This window comes from Hypomesus nipponensis, chromosome 26 (genome assembly GCF_054491055.1).
Source record: "Hypomesus nipponensis isolate SF chromosome 26, ASM5449105v1, whole genome shotgun sequence".
In the NCBI taxonomy this organism is placed as follows: Eukaryota; Metazoa; Chordata; class Actinopteri; order Osmeriformes; family Osmeridae; genus Hypomesus; species Hypomesus nipponensis.
In genome coordinates, this window is record NC_140386.1 from 8776696 (window position 1) to 8794210 (window position 17515).

The 17515-nt window shown below is 45.4% G+C and overlaps 4 protein-coding genes and 1 non-coding gene across 8 annotated transcripts; 2 read left to right on the plus strand and 3 right to left on the minus strand.

Moving 5' to 3' along the window:
* Positions 1-1213: 1213 nt before the first annotated feature.
* On the minus strand, positions 1214-6649 carry nasp (nuclear autoantigenic sperm protein (histone-binding)). 3 transcript variants are annotated; one of them, XM_084693118.1, is made up of 15 exons: positions 6443-6644; positions 5804-5842; positions 5569-5682; positions 5338-5418; positions 5038-5156; positions 3970-4881; positions 3712-3776; positions 3566-3642; positions 3392-3465; positions 3025-3213; positions 2531-2703; positions 2334-2408; positions 2161-2238; positions 1716-1844; positions 1214-1436 (listed from the first exon to the last, which is right to left on the minus strand). In XM_084693118.1, the coding sequence occupies exons 1-15, from the start codon at positions 6475-6477 to the stop codon at positions 1398-1400; spliced, it is 2199 nt and encodes a 732-aa protein (XP_084549244.1). In that variant the 5' UTR covers positions 6478-6644; the 3' UTR covers positions 1214-1397. The 3 variants fall into 3 exon arrangements, with proteins under 3 accessions (XP_084549244.1, XP_084549245.1, XP_084549246.1); XM_084693119.1 differs by lacking the exon at positions 1716-1844 and having other exon boundaries at positions 6443-6649; XM_084693120.1 differs by lacking the exon at positions 3970-4881 and having other exon boundaries at positions 6443-6636.
* Positions 6650-6728: 79 nt separating this feature from the next.
* On the plus strand, positions 6729-6801 carry trnar-acg (transfer RNA arginine (anticodon ACG)). Its single transcript has one exon. It is a non-coding gene; the product is annotated as a tRNA-Arg (tRNA).
* Positions 6802-6997: 196 nt separating this feature from the next.
* On the minus strand, positions 6998-10097 carry akr1a1b (aldo-keto reductase family 1, member A1b (aldehyde reductase)). The gene is made up of 9 exons (XM_084692456.1): positions 9942-10097; positions 9164-9261; positions 8901-9020; positions 8578-8729; positions 8131-8326; positions 7772-7971; positions 7617-7689; positions 7399-7485; positions 6998-7308 (listed from the first exon to the last, which is right to left on the minus strand). The coding sequence occupies exons 2-9, from the start codon at positions 9242-9244 to the stop codon at positions 7243-7245; spliced, it is 975 nt and encodes a 324-aa protein (XP_084548582.1). The 5' UTR covers positions 9245-9261; positions 9942-10097; the 3' UTR covers positions 6998-7242.
* A 459-nt stretch (positions 10098-10556) lies between these two features.
* aldh9a1a.1 (aldehyde dehydrogenase 9 family, member A1a, tandem duplicate 1) lies at positions 10557-14305 on the minus strand. 2 transcript variants are annotated; one of them, XM_084692453.1, is made up of 12 exons: positions 14149-14305; positions 13749-13903; positions 13473-13618; positions 12960-13089; positions 12679-12813; positions 12133-12329; positions 11886-12026; positions 11510-11698; positions 11335-11422; positions 11051-11192; positions 10819-10931; positions 10557-10731 (listed from the first exon to the last, which is right to left on the minus strand). In XM_084692453.1, the coding sequence occupies exons 2-12, from the start codon at positions 13888-13890 to the stop codon at positions 10637-10639; spliced, it is 1518 nt and encodes a 505-aa protein (XP_084548579.1). In that variant the 5' UTR covers positions 13891-13903; positions 14149-14305; the 3' UTR covers positions 10557-10636. The 2 variants fall into 2 exon arrangements, with proteins under 2 accessions (XP_084548579.1, XP_084548580.1); XM_084692454.1 differs by having other exon boundaries at positions 14144-14261.
* Positions 14306-15705: 1400 nt separating this feature from the next.
* On the plus strand, positions 15706-16692 carry LOC146221338 (trace amine-associated receptor 13c-like). The gene has a single exon (XM_084692455.1). The coding sequence runs from the start codon at positions 15706-15708 to the stop codon at positions 16690-16692; it is 987 nt and encodes a 328-aa protein (XP_084548581.1).
* The last annotated feature ends 823 nt before the right edge of the window (positions 16693-17515 follow it).

Consider the following 17515-nt stretch of genomic DNA (forward strand, 5'->3'; position numbering starts at 1 on the left):
GATGGCTGCAAGGTAGCTTGCTGCTTTCACCATCGAGACGCGTTTCCGCATCTCGACCGGCTTGTCCACCTAATCGGCATCTCTTGCAGTCCTTCCGCGAACGAGTGTCCCACCAGCACCTCACCGCCATCATCCACCTCCACGCGGTGTCTGCGATCAGCTTCCAGGACCGCTCGGACCCGCAGAGCTCCGGGGAGGAGCAGGGAGACGGCCTGTCCTTCAGTCTGGAGGACCAGTGTTGGGCCGCAGCCCCAGTCTCGCCTGAGGAGCAGGGCCAGAGCAAGTACCATCAGCTCCCTCTCTACCAGGGAGCCCCATCACAGGTCAGTGTAACTGCAGTTAAGGCAGTGTGACTGTACATTAGACTGTGAACACAAGAAATGAACGCTGACTTTGTCATCACTCAAATAGCGTTGTACTTTACTGAAGATAGGCTACGTCTGGTAAAATTCCTCAATTAACAGTGTGCCAGTTGTGTATGCACACATACTGTATAAACCTGTCAAGACTTTATATCCCAAGGCTGTTCTTAAGGCACTGGCAAACGGAAACTGCAGAAGTGTGTTGCAGAAGCTTCAGAAAAATGGTCAGGTGGGCACATGAGAATCTGTTTTAATTTCCCAAACTGCCAGCAGGCACTGAGGGTGACAGTGTACTGACTTTCTCCTTTCCTGGTAGTTGAAGTTACTTCCTGGGGCATCTGTGTTTGTGCTAGTGGCCAACTGTCATGGAGAGCAGGAGGTGCCACAGCATAACACAAAGGTGAAATCATTTTTCCTCAAAACCCAAGCTTGAAGTGAAGGGATGCGAGAGAAAGTTAAGCAATAAACCCAGAGGAATGACAGGACCCTTCTCCTAGGACACAGACATGTCCCAGCTACCAGTGGACCAGCTAGCCTCCTACAGCCCTCAGCCCACTACTCCTCCCCCCCAGGTCCCCTCCACACCCCTTCCTGATGAAACCCTCACCAGCCAACTGGCAGCTCACTACATACAGGTGAGTCCTTCAAAACACGCAATATACATTAGTCAGCATGGTTACAAATATAGTTTCTTTCCCCACCCCTCTCCCCAGCTGGTGTATCAAAGTCTAGGACAGCAGTCCGACCTCAGGGCCAGTCTTCTGCTGATGGGGTCATCAACTTAACCAACATTCTGGCATTAATCAGAACCATGAAAATGCCAAGACAAGAGTAAATTCAATTCTCAGAAGTTGTTAAAGTTTGCAAATACTCTTTATTGATTTTAATTTTTTTTACTACAAGTATACAAAAACAGCACACACACACACGTCGTGAAAATGGTTCTTATTTACAAAAACAAAGTGTTCAATGGGAAGGGAGGGGGGTTGACATGCTCTGCTGGCTGGAAGATCAGGAAGTGGCAAGGAAGTGACATCACGCCGAAGACTCTACAGAGGCAGATGATTTTGCAGGCTGGAAAAAAAGAAAGAAAAAGTCTGCATTACAAACCAAACAGTAAAGTGAAACTCGAGTTAGAAGTTCAGGACAAACTCATCCCAGTCCATTCTAGACTTGGGGTTGTGCCCAATCCGGTGCACTCTCCCCTCATGCAAGGTCTACACAACCTAAATAACTGTACGAGTCAAGTAACCACTTCAGGGGAAGTTTAGGAGAGGGGGGGGGGGGGGCTCCGATCCACGACAGCCCTATGGCTGCCTCTGCTCCCTAGAGTAAGCGACTCCTATCACTCGCCTCCTGTGCATCTTTCCCCAGGACTCCCTTGCCGTTGCTGGCGGAGTCTCCGCTGCCATTAACTGTGGTTTCCTGTTTGGCCTTTTTAGCATCAGTGTCCTTTTTTGGGCTGTCCTCTTCAGGTTTCCTCTGTTCAGGAACACAAAGGGAGGTGGGGGGGGGGGGGGGTCTTAGCATGTCACATCACCCCTAAACTACTGCATCTACTCTACACATACACCAGCACCAATCACAAGACGACACAACCGCTACAGAACCACCAAGGCTTACTGCAGTTTGAATAAAAACTCATTAAACATGCACAATACAGATGATTGAAAGGCAGATTGGAAGGCTTCCTTTCACCAGAAGCAAGCGACTCATGCGGGAGGGGGGGGGGGGAGGAAACGACACGACAGAGGGAAGCGTAAGAGCAGGGTGGAGACGCCTGCGGCGAGGGGCTCACCTTTTTCCTGACCAGGTGGGAGATATCGGACACGGAGGTGGAGGAAGACGACGCGCTCTCAGCCGGCCTGGCGGCGATCTGCCAAAAGGGACACGAGTTTGAAGTGAAACACCAGAATGCTGCTGCAATGTCAATACATCATCCACCCGTTTCAAATTAAATAGCAAGGTTACCTGGCTGGGTGCGAACGCTGAAGAGGACGGCCCTCCATTTTCACCTGGGAAAGCTGATGAAGTAGAGGCCCCACCCTGAGAGAGGAGCTCTGGTTAGGAGCAGCTGAACAACATCTGCTATTCTCACATGGACTCTGTACATTCTAAACAGTGTCCTGAATCTCTGGATAGTTCCACAGTGGCCTCCTCCTCCTCACCAGGGTCTGCTGGATGGCCTGGGAGGCAGAGCTTGACGTCCTCTGGCTCTCCTTGGCATCCTCCACCTTCTCGGCGATGTCTGGAAGCAACAGTTTGAGCTCGTCCAGCTCACTCCTCTCCTCCTTGGCTCCCTCCTCCCCAGTCGCCTTGTCGATGGCCTCCTGCAGCATAGCTAGAAGGAACGGCCAGATGTTTGAAATCCAGCAACTAGCCAGTCAGTGGAGGACATTTACATTTAGTCATTAAGCAGACGCTCTTATCCAGAGCGACTTGCAGTAAGTAAAGGGACATTCTCTCCCTCCCCCTCCCGAGGCAAGTAGGGTGAAGTGCCCTTCTCAAGGACAGTCACTTGGCACGGCCAGGAATCAAACAGGCAACCTTCTGATTAATAGCCCGATCAGCCATCTGACCCCCTCCCCCACACATCAGGAAGACCCTATCCCTCAGTGGCAGGCTGGTTCGGGTCGAGTGCTAGGTCAAAGGTCCGTCTTACCCAGGCGGCTCTCGATGACCTTGATGGAGCTTCCGTAGTGCTGGATGGCCTGGTTGTAGTGGCCCGTGTAGCAGAGGGTCATGCCCAGCTGGTAGTGGGTCTCGGCCAGCAGGCGGTTATGGGGAGGGAGGTGCTTCAGCTGGAGGGTCAGGCAGTCCTGGAAGTCCTCCAGGGCCTGGGGGTAGTTACCTGCAGAGAGCAGGAACGTGGAGAGAAGGTCAAGTCACTAAATGGAAAACGATTGCCTACGACTGCGGAACGCCTCAAATCTGCCTTCATCTAAAAAGGTACGTTATGGACACACAAGTCCCCCGGCTTTCCCCACACGCACAAAGCAGACATTCCTTCCTGTTGATCGGCAACTTACCAGATTCTGCACTAACTTCTCCCAGCTTCAGATATGCCTGTGCAGCCATAAGCTGATCCTCCTCGCTTTCCTTTCTGTTGGGATCAAAACCAAGGCGGTCATTCACTTCTGACAACATCCAGTAGGAATCTCCTGAGGATGGCACCAACAAACGATATAAACAAGGACATTTACCTTTTAAAGATGACCTTGGCAACTTCCAACATCTCCCAAGCCAACTGCAAGTTCCCCACCTCTTCCTCATCAGCACCCTAAGAGCAGCATTTCATTGGAACACTTCAACATATCACATCAAGTTAACATATGGAAGAGAAGCTTACCTTGTCTTCAGCATTACCCTCCTCATCATCATCATCCTCATCGTCATCATCATCACCATCTTCCCCTAAGGGAGAAGCATAGAAACACACGTTTATGTCAAGACAAAATACAGGAAATTACTTGCGGTTGAGCTACACCAGTGCGCAGTTTAACGTTTGTCCCAAGTGAGGTTTTAGCACGGCAACGGAAGTGACAGCTTGACTCCTCCAGTCCCACAACCCACACCAAGAAGTGCTCGAACACAAGTCTACTGCTACCCTCATCCATCTTCTCCTCCTGATCCATCTTCTCCTCCTGGTGCTCAGGGTCAAGGCCTCCCCCGTTCTCCTTCTGAGGAGCAGCATCCACACCAGGCTTCTTCTCAGCTTCCTCTCCAGGAGAGGGGAGGGGCTTCTCCACCCCATTCACTGGAGTGTCTTCCTTCTTCACAGGACTCTTCTCTAAGCCAATCACAGGAGAGTCTGACTTTTTTAGCACCCCCTGTTCAGGAGATGGACTTGTCTCCGCCCTGCTTGCAGGAGGATCAGACTTCACAGCTCCCTTTCCAGGACTCTTCTCCACCCCCATCATGGGAGAGTCAGGCTTCAAGGCCCCTTCTGCGAGAGACAGACTCTTTACTTCCTTGTTTACAGGAGAAGACTTCTTCTCTGAGCCAATCACAGGAGAATCAGACTTCTCTGAGCCAATCACAGGAGAATCAGACTTCTCTGAGCCAATCACAGGAGAACCAGACTTCTCTGAGCCAATCACAGGAGAACCAGACTTCACAGCTCCAAGACTTTTCTCCAAGGCGACCACGGCAGGATCAGACTTCTCTGAGCCGTCCACGGCAGGATCAGACTTCTCTGAGCCAATCACAAGAGAACCAGACTTCCCTGAGCCAATCACAGGAGAGTCAGACTTAAACGCTCCAGTAGGGGATGGACTCTTCTCCGCCTTGTTCACAGCAGAATCAGACTTTCCAGTTCCTTCTCCGGGAGAGGAGGGAGTCTTCAATTCGTCAACAGGAGGTTCAAGCTCATTTTTGGCCGTCGACTCCGCAGCACCCTCTTCCTCGGTCTCCATTTCATCCTCCCCTTTTACAGCCTCAATCTTGGCTTCGGTGCCACGAGCATCTTTTTCTGCCATGGCATCATAAACCTGCATTCGAAGCTCGTCTCTGGTTTGCTCTGCACCAGAGACGAATTAAAAATGTTTATTTGAATCACTCAGGGTGAAAACAAGGCCTCACTTACCAAACCCATGTTAAAAGTAGTCTACTGCCTTAAGGAGCTGAGAAAGTGGGAAGCAATAAACAAATCAACGTGGCAGTCCTACATACTAACCGTCAAGGTTGTCTGCGTTCTCAAACTTGGGGTTGTCCAGGTTCTCCTGCTTCTCCGTCTCCTCTGAAGACTCTTCTGGAACTCCCTCCAGAGCATTGCCCAGAACAGTGTTCTCCATTCTGCAACACACACACTTAAAAATCAACCAACCGTATGGCTCTTGCCTCGGCACTGGCGAGTCACCACCCACTTGTCTCTCGTTCAGTGTATGCGCACATGCCTAGACCTTAACGTGCTGTAAACTTTTTAAAAAAGGAGCGCAAAAGCTTGAAGATGCTAATCGTGTAGGATTCACGTTACCTGGCAAGCTCAAGGAGGGACTTTCCGCAAAGGAAGAACACCTCTCCACATTCTTCAGCTGTGTCTCCATACCTCTCAGCCCTGATAGGTTAACAAAACAAGAATCCAAATAAAGAGTTCAATCAACTGAGCAAATCACTAAACCATTATATACACTCTCAATTTAAATACAGACAGTAAAAAAATAATACGCGTTACCGCTTTCTACAATCACACGAGTCGTTTACTCACAGCATGCCACAAGCCTCCTGGAAAACGTTTACAGCGGACACTACGTCTCCCATCACCAAGTGTCGCTTCCCTGTGCCGATCAACTTTTTTGCTTCCTCCATGACGTCAACAGAGCTGCGTAGAACAATTTAAAGTTAAAACAGATTCATAAGATTTAAACGAATTAGCTAGTTGGTACCAGAGAAAGCATTGGATGCACGAGACGAATAGTCATCAAAACAAGGACACAACTTGCCTGTGCACAGCAGTTGATGAACACGGTTTTTCTTCCATACTGCAAATACAAAAACAATGTTTTCATCCTGTTTTGCAGGCAAAACAACGCCATCTTCCAGTAGCCGTTGTAACTGGATGTCAGCTATACGTTGCGTTAAGTTAGCCGAAAGTCGACTATCATACGCCATCAACGTCATGAATATGACACCTAACTACAAGTGCTGTCTCTTTAGTAAGTCTAGCAAGCACTTTCAAGAGGAATCGACCGAACAGCACTGGCGGTAGATTAAAATGTCCAGTTATACACCTGCATCTCGCCGTGAAGATAGGACAAGACATCTAGCCAGCTTAATAACTAGCGAGATACATCCGCTCTGTGCGTAGCTGACTGTATAGCCTCTGCCACAACAACACAATCAGTTGTGAATGAGTTGACCACTAAGAGCACAATGCATCCGTGTTGGCTACATAGCTACTTGTTAGCATTAACACTGTTAGCAATAAACGCGCAGGTGATAAGTAGCTAGCACACCTTTAAGGTAATGGCCTCGATCACCAGGTCATTTGCATCGCCGATAGCTAGCTAGCGCAATGTTGCTATAACTAAGCTAGCCTAGGATAGTATTCTGATTCAAGTCACACAAAGAAAATGGCTCACCTTCCTGAGCTCGAGGCTGCTGTTTCTTCTGGCATGCTAACAAGAACGAGTTAAATGGGTAAAAGGTAGCTTGTTTGATTGATTTAACGAGCTACTTAAATAGCGTTAAACAGTTAATTAGCAGCGTTGAGTGCCAGCTTGTTGTTCTTGACCCTTTGTTGGCGCGTTTAAATAGAACCAGAACACTCCTCCTCACTTCCGCTGAACTTTCAACTTGTACGAAAACGCGGGAGAATGAATCGGCTCAGTTGAACGAATCACTCTCGTGATTCTATGTAGCATTATCGGGCCAGTGGCGCAATGGATAACGCGTCTGACTACGGATCAGAAGATTCTAGGTTCGACTCCTGGCTGGCTCGGTTATCCTTTTCATAATTTTCTGGTGCACATTTTAAGACTGAGTTGGAATAAAAAAATAGTTATGCTTTCTGTTTTTTTTTTTGGCAGCATCTTAAATTGTGTAGCACATATTTTACCTTAACCTCTGATAGTTCATTTAGATTCACAAAAAGACAAAAAATTCTCAGACATGTTTTTAATAAAACCAGACAATGAGGCGTTTATGAAAACTTTTATTATGGATGAGTATGTAATGTCTCAATCATGCTCTCGTTTACTAATCTATGACTAATCATCTGACACGTCACCTATGAACATTCCCATTTCCAGAGACTTTCAGTCCTGTCAGATCAATGTTCAGGATCCATGAAAAAGATGAAGTCTTTAGAAAATTCGACCATCTTGGAGCGTGTTGAGGGAGCGTTTTCCCAAGGCACAGACGGGAAAGGCAGCGTGAGATGTCAATAGGGGTCGTTAAACGGATAGTGTGGATGCCCTGCATCCCTGGGAACCGGCTTCCCATCAACCTAAAGGAACAGCAAAAGCAACTTTCATCATGTCTCGTTTGACTTGTGAAATGTTTATCAACCAGTACAAGGAACTTTGAGAACACTTACCGTGATGGTGGGAACAATGTAACGCCAACCTTTGTTCAGTTCCACTATACTTTTCATCTCCTCAGCCTCGAGGGTGAAGTCAAACACCTGAAAATAAACGGTGAACAAGCATTGATATGGAATCACCTTGTCAAACATACTGTTCGGTCAAACAAACCGTGTCATTAAGTACGTCTCGAGTACTGTCGTTGTGAAAGGCGCTTGTCGACAACACCCACTGTGATATTCTCTTTGATTCGGGATTCGGTTACACTTTTAGGGATTATTCCCACTCCTCGCTGGACCTGCCACCTGATAATGAACAAAACCAAAGTTATAAGGGAATTCTGTGAGGGCATCTTGTGAAAAGTCGTCACGGCAGTATTGTTTTCACCTTAGAATGATTTGCGCAGGGGACTTGTTGTATTTCTTGGACAGGGCGGCAATGATTGGGTCATCTAACAGGACAGGTTCATCCGGATGCTTCCATGCTCGATCTGGAGAGCCCAGAGGGCTGTAAGCCGTCATCACAAGGCCTCTGTCTCGACAATGTGCTAGCAAGTCCACCTGAGCCAGGTATGGATGCCCCTCCACCTGAAGAGGCGTACCGAAACAAACACACACAAACACACACAAAGACTGTGGTCATTTCAGGTCGACAGGAAGTTTAGGAAAGCAGAGAAGAAGATGACAGGGTGGAGATAATTGAGAGGGGTCAACTCGGGTCGACGAGGATGCGACTTTAGTCTTTACCTGCAGCACGGTGGGTTTGATGCTGGCAATCGAGAGAACATCGTCGATTTGTCGGCTGTTGAAGTTTGAGAGACCGATGGCTCTGACTAGACCCTTTTCGACCAGCTTCTCCATGGCAACCCATGTCAGTTTGTAGTCAATTTCGTCATACAGCATGCTTCCATCCTCCTTTTTAGGAAACGGCACATCACCTCGTCTAAGGGAAGGGAAGGAAGGATGCTGATATATTATGAATTGTATAAATAATATTAATTTACGCTGAACGTGAACGGTGATGTCCAGGAAGGTTATGTTGTTTTATACATTTGACATGATGTGAATTGTTAACTTGAGTGTTACTTGGTATAACCCACATTCTGAAAATGATACTATTGATTGCATGTGAAGACATAGTATGATCGCACGGCTGGGAGGATCTTCTCTCCTCTGGGCGGTGCAGGTGCTTACTGGAAAGCGTGGGGCCAGTGGATGAGGTAGAGATCCAGGTATTCCAGCCTCAAGTCTTTCAGGGTCTTTAGCAGAGAGGGCTCAACATCTTCGGGGTGATGCTGTGTGTTCCATAGCTTGGACGTGATGAACACATCTTCTCTCCTAAGCCCCTTTGGTACCAGTAGTTCAAGATCAAAAGATCAGCAATAACCACACAAGGAAAGAAGACGTTTGTGCTCATTTGCACAGGAAATACACTGAATAGAAAAGCAAATGACTGTCAATAGCCTTGATTTTAATTGGCAAAAGAAACTTTAAAAGTCATGCATTGGTTGGCTTACTTTGTCAGGCCCAAGTGTGTCCTTTAGAGCCTCTCCGATTTCAACCTCGTTGCCGTAGATGGCAGCACAGTCAATATGACGATACCCGGACTGCAAGGCCCAAATCACTGCCTGTTTCACCTGTAAATTACCCCAAAATCATAACCATGGATGAAATAACAACAACCAGTGTACAACCCTACTCCAGAAACCATTGTTACATTCTATTTACGCGAAAACAAATGGAATTCACTAATGTTGGTGGCAAAAAAAGTTGGGAGTACCTTTCCAGGCTCACTCTTCCACGTTCCTAGGCCAAGGAGGGGCATTTTTCGTCCGGTGTTGAGAACTGCAAAGTCATTCATGTTTCTAAGAGGTACACCTGTATTGGAGAAGATTCAAATAAACAATGTTCACGTTAGAAAAGGGTAGAGACTAGACGGGGTAGTGTAAATTTGTCTTCAACACTTAAAAAACTCCTGGGTCTGTAAAGCTTGTCAGCTGACTTCCCGTCACCAGACCAGGGGTAACCACAACCCATTATTCGACTCACAACAACGTTGGCCACCCATGTTTAATATATAACAATCCAAACAGTAACAAAGAAATTACGCGTAATTTTGCAATACATGCTATAAGATTGGGTGCCCGAGCGTCCGCAATACAAATTGATCAGTCTGTCTTGAAGGCAAACAGCTTGAAGCTCAAATCCTTTGTATACTTTCAGTACAAGGTTTCACTATATGCTAGATATCCAACCTGAGTTTTGGTCTGTGTGCTAACGTGCATTGATAAACAATTAAAGTGGTGTCACTTTCTAAACCAGACTTGGCTAAGATGCGGCTATTTCTGGCACTGCAAGTTTATACCATACTCTACTCTATAAAACATGTTTTTAGTAATGCTAATGTCAACTCAACCGTCTAAAGGTAGCGAAAATAACAGCTATGCAATTTATAATTATCACCCGAGGTTTGATACAATGCATGGTCCACTGAATTTATCACGGCAATCACCCATCAAAACAAAGAATATCTTCGGTGTATTTTTAAAGACACTTACTGTAAACAATTGACAAATAAGATAATTTTTCTTCGACCTGGCCTACGGGAACGGCAGAAACCCAGATTTATAATTCCCAGTTCAGATTTTCGAATAATACTTCATTTTGCTGATATTTCCGTTTCCGGGATGTGCGCGTGGGCGGATCAACATTCTTAGGTCACTGCCGTCCGACCTACATTCATAACATCGTCATTCAACATCTTGTAGTAAGAGAATGTATATCGAAATGTCAAAGTGTCAACTTAAAACGGAGCTTCCAGCAAGTTTCCTTTTAGTTCGTCTGCCAAGCGTGTCCACATCCCCACTTGGGATACCGACTTTACTAATCACTGGATCCTGTGTTAGAGGCATTGATTATGTATGTTTACAAGAATGTTACTAATCATTTGATAAGAATGCTCAGTTTGTTTTATTTGTATTGCTGAAGACAAACATACATGATGTGATCGACATAGCAAAACATTCTCCTTTGTCACTGAAATTCTACTTTGAAGTTATCAACGCTAGTACTTTTGTTAGAAAATGTGGGAATTGGGAAAGAAATATGCAGTTAGTGTTGGCACTGCAATCCTACATCTACAAACAAAGGGAAAACTTCAAAATATAAAAGCGTTATGGCACTTGAGAGATGAGTTTATTGAAGAAAGGAGAATAGGAGAAGGGGAATGCAATCGTCAAAACAGTTCGGGTGTCTAAAAAAGGCAATCCACATCTCCCATCTCCACGACTACAGTCTTCAGCTGGGAGTAATATTCAACGGTCACCGTGCCATTCTCTCTTCCGAAGCCTGGAGGAAAACAGAAATGCATGTCAAAGAGCTACTACTTAGTCCCCTTGAAAACAACGACAACACAAATAGTAGACGACGGCTCACCTGACATCTTATACCCTCCAAAAGGGAGCTCCACAGAACTGATGTTGTAGTTATTGATGAAGCACGTCCCAGCCTGCAAGTTCTCTGCAACCCTATGAGCTCGGGATATATCCCTGCAAAAAAAAAAAAAAGTCGAGCAAGACTCTTTCACTAGTAGTTACACAGCCATCAACGCGCAAAGAGAACACAGAAGAGCATGTGGGTTCGCTCATTTCGACTACAGGGGCAGCACCTGGTGAAGACTCCAGAGGCCAGGCCGAAGGTTGTGTTGTTAGCTCTCTTCAGAACTTCCTCCTCTGTGTCAAATGGAAGCACGGACATCACCGGGCCGAAGATTTCCTCCTTCACACAAGTCATGTCGTCTCTGCAGTTATCTGTGTCGGGAAAACAGAAGACAACATCCGTTACTAAAGAGTAGACCTGAAATCAAAACGTATTTTAATATTTAAATGGAAATCAAACGTATAAGAGATGAGGATTCCCGGGTGGATGAACTCAACGGGCGAGGAGACTCACCAAGGACACAGGGTGACATGAAATATCCGCCTTTCAGTTTGGAGTCACTGGGAACAAATGCTTCGCCCCCGCAAAGTACTTTAGCGCCCTGAAACAACCAAAACCCGAAATTGGTCGACATACTGATTATGGTGAGGAAAAAAAAAAAAAAACGAATCTTAAGTTACTGGCGTACCTCTTTCTTGGCTTGACTGACGAATCCCAGCACCTTCTCAATGTGTGGCTTGCTGATCAGCGCCCCCATCCGGGTAGCCTTCAACAGAGGGTCACCCACAGGGATGGCCTTAGTCCTTTTGACGACCTCCTCCAGGAATTCAGGCATGATTTCCCTCTGCACGTACACTCTTGTCCCATTACAGCACACCTGCACAGGTGAAAACGTGTTGTTAGAAAACAGATGATGGCCTTGACTCAACGCACCGAATCATCAAGGTCACAGAGCATTAATATACATTATTTACAGTCTATTGTTGATGATTTCTATTTTGACTCCATAACAGGTGAACGCACAGAGTAGTCAAGAATGCTTGTAACTGCAGTGAATGTCTCACCTCTCCCTGAGACAGGAAGTTTGCCATGAGTGCTCCTTTCACTGCATTCTCAAGCTCACAGTCCTTGAAGATGATGAGAGGAGATTTTCCACCCAGTTCCAGAGTCACAGGCTTCACCCCCTTCGCAGACATTTCCATGATCTGAGTAGGCAGAAGTCATATTACTGACATAGCATTATGCATGACGTGAATCCTCCATGTTCATTTTCACAGTTACAGTTTGGGATCAGCTCTGCGTGACCCATACCTTTTTCCCAGTAGGGACACTGCCAGTAAAGGAGACTTTAGCCACCATGGGGTGGTGGCAGAGCAGAGTCCCAGTCTCTGCTCCACCCTGCACCACATTGAACAGCCCTTCTGGGACTCCAGCCTCCTTGTAAATCTCAGCCAGAATAACAGCCGTCACTGGGGTCATTGGAGAGGGCTTGAACACCATGGCATTTCCTAGTAGCAATGAGAGAGACAGATGCACACACAAACACCGACTTTAATGTTTTTAAATACGTTGCAATTTGCACTACAATACCCAATTGGTATTTTTTGTAATATTTGTATTATTATTTTTTTATATTGTAAATGATGGCCACTTTATATTTTAATTCTAAGTATTGCTAGTCTATGTACCTTTAGTATAGTTAGATCTCATATTCACATTTTTAAGATTCCTATATGCTTAATGTATGCACCTTCCTTCCATTCCTTGTCCGTGCAAACTTTCATGGCGATTAAAACCTTTTCTGATTCACACAAAATAAATCACCACAGTTGTCACAAGGGCCCGTTACCTACTCACCACAAGCCAGAGCAGGCGCGGACTTCCAGGCAGCGATCTGGAAGGGGTAGTTCCAGGCACCGATGCCCACACAGACACCAAGGGCCTCCCGCCTCGTGTAGGCAAAAGCTCCCCCTGGAAGCTGGATGTGCTGGCCTGAAGAGAACGACAAAAAAAACAACTATTAATGATCTTGCAAGTATGGCAGGATCGTTTCGTATTATACTGGTGGTGACACATTTCAATCAGTAAAAAAAAAAAATGGTTAACATCTTTCCCTTTCCCTGTTTTGGTCACCCCACCTGCAAGTGTGCCTGCTATGCCAGCATAGTACTCGATGCACTGCCAGGCAACATCAATGTCCACTTCCGCCTCAGTGATTGACTTGCCATTGTTGATCACTTCCAACTTGGCAATGTCGTCTCGTCTCTCCTGTTAACAGCAATAAATAAACCATTGCACTGTGCTGTGCGAAGATAGGTGGTGTAAAACACTACAACAGGCCTGTAAAATATATTACAAAAAATAACCCAGACAGGAGCAATAAATGTTTGATAAAGATAAGACCATCTCTTCTTTCATTACTCTGCGGAGAGTTTGATCTTTTAATGAATAACTAGGATTGCACATTTGCGCAACAGTGTTGCTCAAGAGTGTGGTAAAAGGTTCTGCAAAAGCCATCTACAGTTCCTGGAACACACCATCTTGTAAATTAAAGTTCAGGAGAAGTGTTTGTATCATAAGGCATTACATAAAACAGTATCTATTCTGTATTGTATCAGAATTATTTCCTAGAGGAAGTATTCAGGGCTCACCCTGATGATGCGAGCAGCCTCAAGCATGACGCGGGCCCTCTCCATGCCTGCCATCTTGCTCCATTTCAGATACGCGCCATGGGCACTCTGTATGGCCTGGTCCACCTCTTCTGACCCACAGGGCACCATGTCGCACAGGACACGCCCTGCACAGGGGGTTACAATAATGAGTCGCATCATGGCATTCTGTCTCAGTGATTATTATTAGTATCTCACAAATTAAAAATAGCTTGAGCTTGCGGGTTGGACTTGGAACAAAATATAAAACCTACAAACCAGTTGCAGGTTCGTAGACCGGCTCCGCGTTTTTACAATCCCGGGGTTGCACCCTGTTCCCACCCCAGTAACAGAGGGGTTCGGTCACGATAACGGTTCCTGTTGAGGCACTGGGCATCGTCTGGAGAAGAGGTTGCGCCATGTCTGGTACTTAGCTGCGTTTTGAAAAGAAACATCGAATCAACAATGTGCCAGTAGAAAAGCCTGTCTATCATGAACAAGCTATACTGTGTTGTGTTAGTTAAAGGTCCAACCAAGCTAGCTATCAATGTCGTTTTAAGGCAGCAAATGAAGTCCTTCGATTGATAAATTAAGCTACGCCACATAAACTGCTGGACGGGCTAAACATACATGAAAAAACAAGATTCATATAGCGCATGCAGTAAATTACATACTTTACCGTTAATTTGGCCTGTTGCGCTGTTGAGGTCCGTGCTTCTCTTAGTTTCGATCCTCTGAGTTTTGTAGCAGAGCTTGAGTTTTGTAGACAAACGGAAGCATTCCATTGCTAACCACTGTGCCTTCACATACACTTCCCCCCTACGCCCTTTCCTTACGCCTAGTATTCATTTTATTCATTTTATTCATTTTATTCATTTTATTCATTTTATTTATTCATTTTTCAAAACAAAAACGTGAGCGGCCTATTTTGTATTCAAATGTTTACATTTGCGGAACCATCCCCGGGGTTATAGTCAGGCATTAAATTGGACTCTCGTAGTTGCTGCTGGAAAGCAAGGGCACAACTTTCTGAAATGGAATACGACCCCTTTTCGACCTTCATAAACTCACTTTTTTTACGCGTTCTAGTCTACGTCCCTCGAATAGTTTAACCCAATTATTTGTCAACTATTATGTAATTTTGATTACATAATGTAGGAATAAAGTCGAAGTTATTATTTTAGGATTGCTTTATCGTAAAACAAAGCAAGGAGAAAAGCCTCTATGCACATATTATATAACTATCCGGGAGCGTGTGTAGATTTCCCTTCAACATTGACAGGGACACCGTATAAAACCACAGCCAGCCAACCACCCCCAAACTCTGCCCAACAACAATTCAAGTACATCTCAAGGTTGAAGAGCCCGCAGGTCCCCTCTAGACAGGCCATATAATACGCCAATGTAATAGTGTGCAAATATCTAAATACAGTGAAAAGAATACCTACTCACTCTGATGGCACTTTGTTGACTAGTTGGCCAAGACTGCATGCATATGTGGCCTTTGTATGCCTTGTGTAGTGTCCTGCAGACTAGTCAAATCATATAAAAAGAGAGGAAATGCAGCAATAAACTGAGAATAATGCAGATCTGCAGAATGCAATAGTGCACTACTCTTTGTGTACCAGCATGTTCTGGCACTAAGCTGTCTGCTTTGGCCTGTGAAACGGCCTAGTCCATTTGTTTTACAGTGGTTGACAATGTACAAAAAAAGTGCTCCAGTGATCACCTCTCTAATTACATCATTTATTTGTCTGTCTGTGTGTGTGTGTGTGCGTGTGTGTACACGTGAGTGTTTGTATTTATGAGTGTGTGAATGCAATGCTGATAGAGTGTTATTGTGTTTTTATTCACACCTTCGTATCAACACCTTTGATTGGCGAGGTACCTGTGAGAGTTGGACCATCTTGGTCATAAACACATCATTAGGCAGCTGGGTGAAGGTGATAACTGGGTCCTCTGGTACCAGTACTAGACTAAGCCCATTAGCAAGATAGTACTCGTTTGTTGGGTGATCGATGATGTGACAGTTACCATAGTGCTTCTTGGGTATTATTCATACTGTGTGTGTGTGTTTGTGTGTTTGGGAGGAAGGGGAGGGGGCTCTGATTCTGAAAGATAAATATAGCAGTGGTGTGCCGTGTTAGACCTGGGAGAACTACCCTTGCTTTGCACCACCCTCCAAATCCTTCATGCTATCTATGTCTTTCTTTCCCTCCTTCACTCTTCTACCTCCATGGAGATGGAGCACCTATCAGGAGAGGAATACATAGCCTGCTACCCACAGGTCAACGAGTCTTGCAGGAGGCAGTACCGCTCCCGATATGAGTCCGTGTTCATCTACACCCTGTTCTCCTCTGTGTCTCTGCTGACAGTGCTGCTCAACCTGCTGGTCCTCATCTCCATCTCCCACTTCAGGCAGCTGCACACCCCCACCAACGCCCTGGTCTTCTCCCTGGCTCTGGCCGACCTTCTGGTGGGTCTGCTGGTCATGCCAGTGGAGGCCTTCCGCACAGTGGAGTCCTGCTGGTACCTGGGCAGGGTGGTGTGTGCTCTGAATCCTTACTCTGCCTACATACTCACCTCCGCCTCCCTGGGAAACATGGTGCTCATATCTGTAGACCGCTACGTCGCTGTGTGTAAACCTCTCTTGTATCCCTCCCAGGTCACCATGAGGAGAACTGTAGTGTGTAGCACCATCAACTGGGCTTGCTCTATCCTCTATAACGCTTGGCAACTTTTCGAGCACTTAAATAACCCGGATGCCAACAACAGGTGTTTTGGGGAGTGCGTGGTCATCGTGAGTTACATTAATGGGATGATTGACATTGTGGTTTCGTTTATTGCACCATGCAGTGTCATAATAATTCTCTACTTGAAAATATTCGTGGTGGCAATTTCTCAGGCACAAAGCCTACGAGCCAGAGTAGGATGTTCAACATCTTCTGGTGAAAAGACCAGGAAGTCTGACAGAAAAGCTGCAAGAACTCTAGGCATAGTTATTGTGTTTTTTCTGTTGTGTTTTACACCCTATTTCTGCTGGCCTTTTTCTATAGATGTTTCCTCCTTGTATTTCCTTACTTGGATCCTTCAGTTTAATTCATGTCTCAATCCGCTGATCTATGCTATCTTTTATCCATGGTTCAAGAGAGCAATTAAACATATCTTTACTCTGAAGATACTGCAGACATCGTCTTCTGAATTCAACGTTCTGTCGGATTGATTTTAAGATAGGGAATGTTTCAGAACATGTTTTTTTGTTTTTTATTTCAATTACAAGCTTGTTTCAAAGTTGTCTTTGATATATTTCATTCTGATTCAAACGGACTGATTTTGAATGGACTACTGTGCATCACTGATCAGAGCGTGACAAGTTCACGGTACAGGCTGAATGTCACTGGGCAAACACCCATTGACACTTTCCTGATGTATGTTTAGCCTGTGTTCTGCACCTCTCTTTCACTAACCGTCTCTGGAGGAGGGGATCCCTCACTGAATTGCTCCTCCCAAGGTTTCTTCAATTTTTCTCCTCTAATGAGTTTTTTCTTGTCTTCCTTGAGGGGTGAGGTAGGCTGAGGGGAAGCTCTATGGGCGTATGTGAAGCCCACAGTGACATTGCTTGTAAAAGGGCGACACAAATACATTTGATTTGATGTAAAAGGGAGGAAAGCTGCAGATTGCTGTAATACTGATGGTGCTTCTAAAAAACTTAAATGAGTTAAAGACGGGTGGCGAAAAACAAGTATTTATACAAGCATATAATGTACTAATCACAAGGCTACTGCGTCTCATATTTTCCTAGGAGAGTATCTGTCCATGAGTTACGATGTATATCTGGATAAGTTAATCACAGACTTATTCTTTCATTTATACATGTTGCTTTGTCTAAAACTGTGAACCCAGTGTGAATATAATTAGGTTGTTTCATATTCTTTGCAGTTATTTTTGCAATAAATGTGACATTATACAAAAGCAGAATGTTTTATCAAGGGTTGCCTGGGAATATTCCGAAGTTTTTTTGCTTTGTCTTTAGTTTTCACTCACAC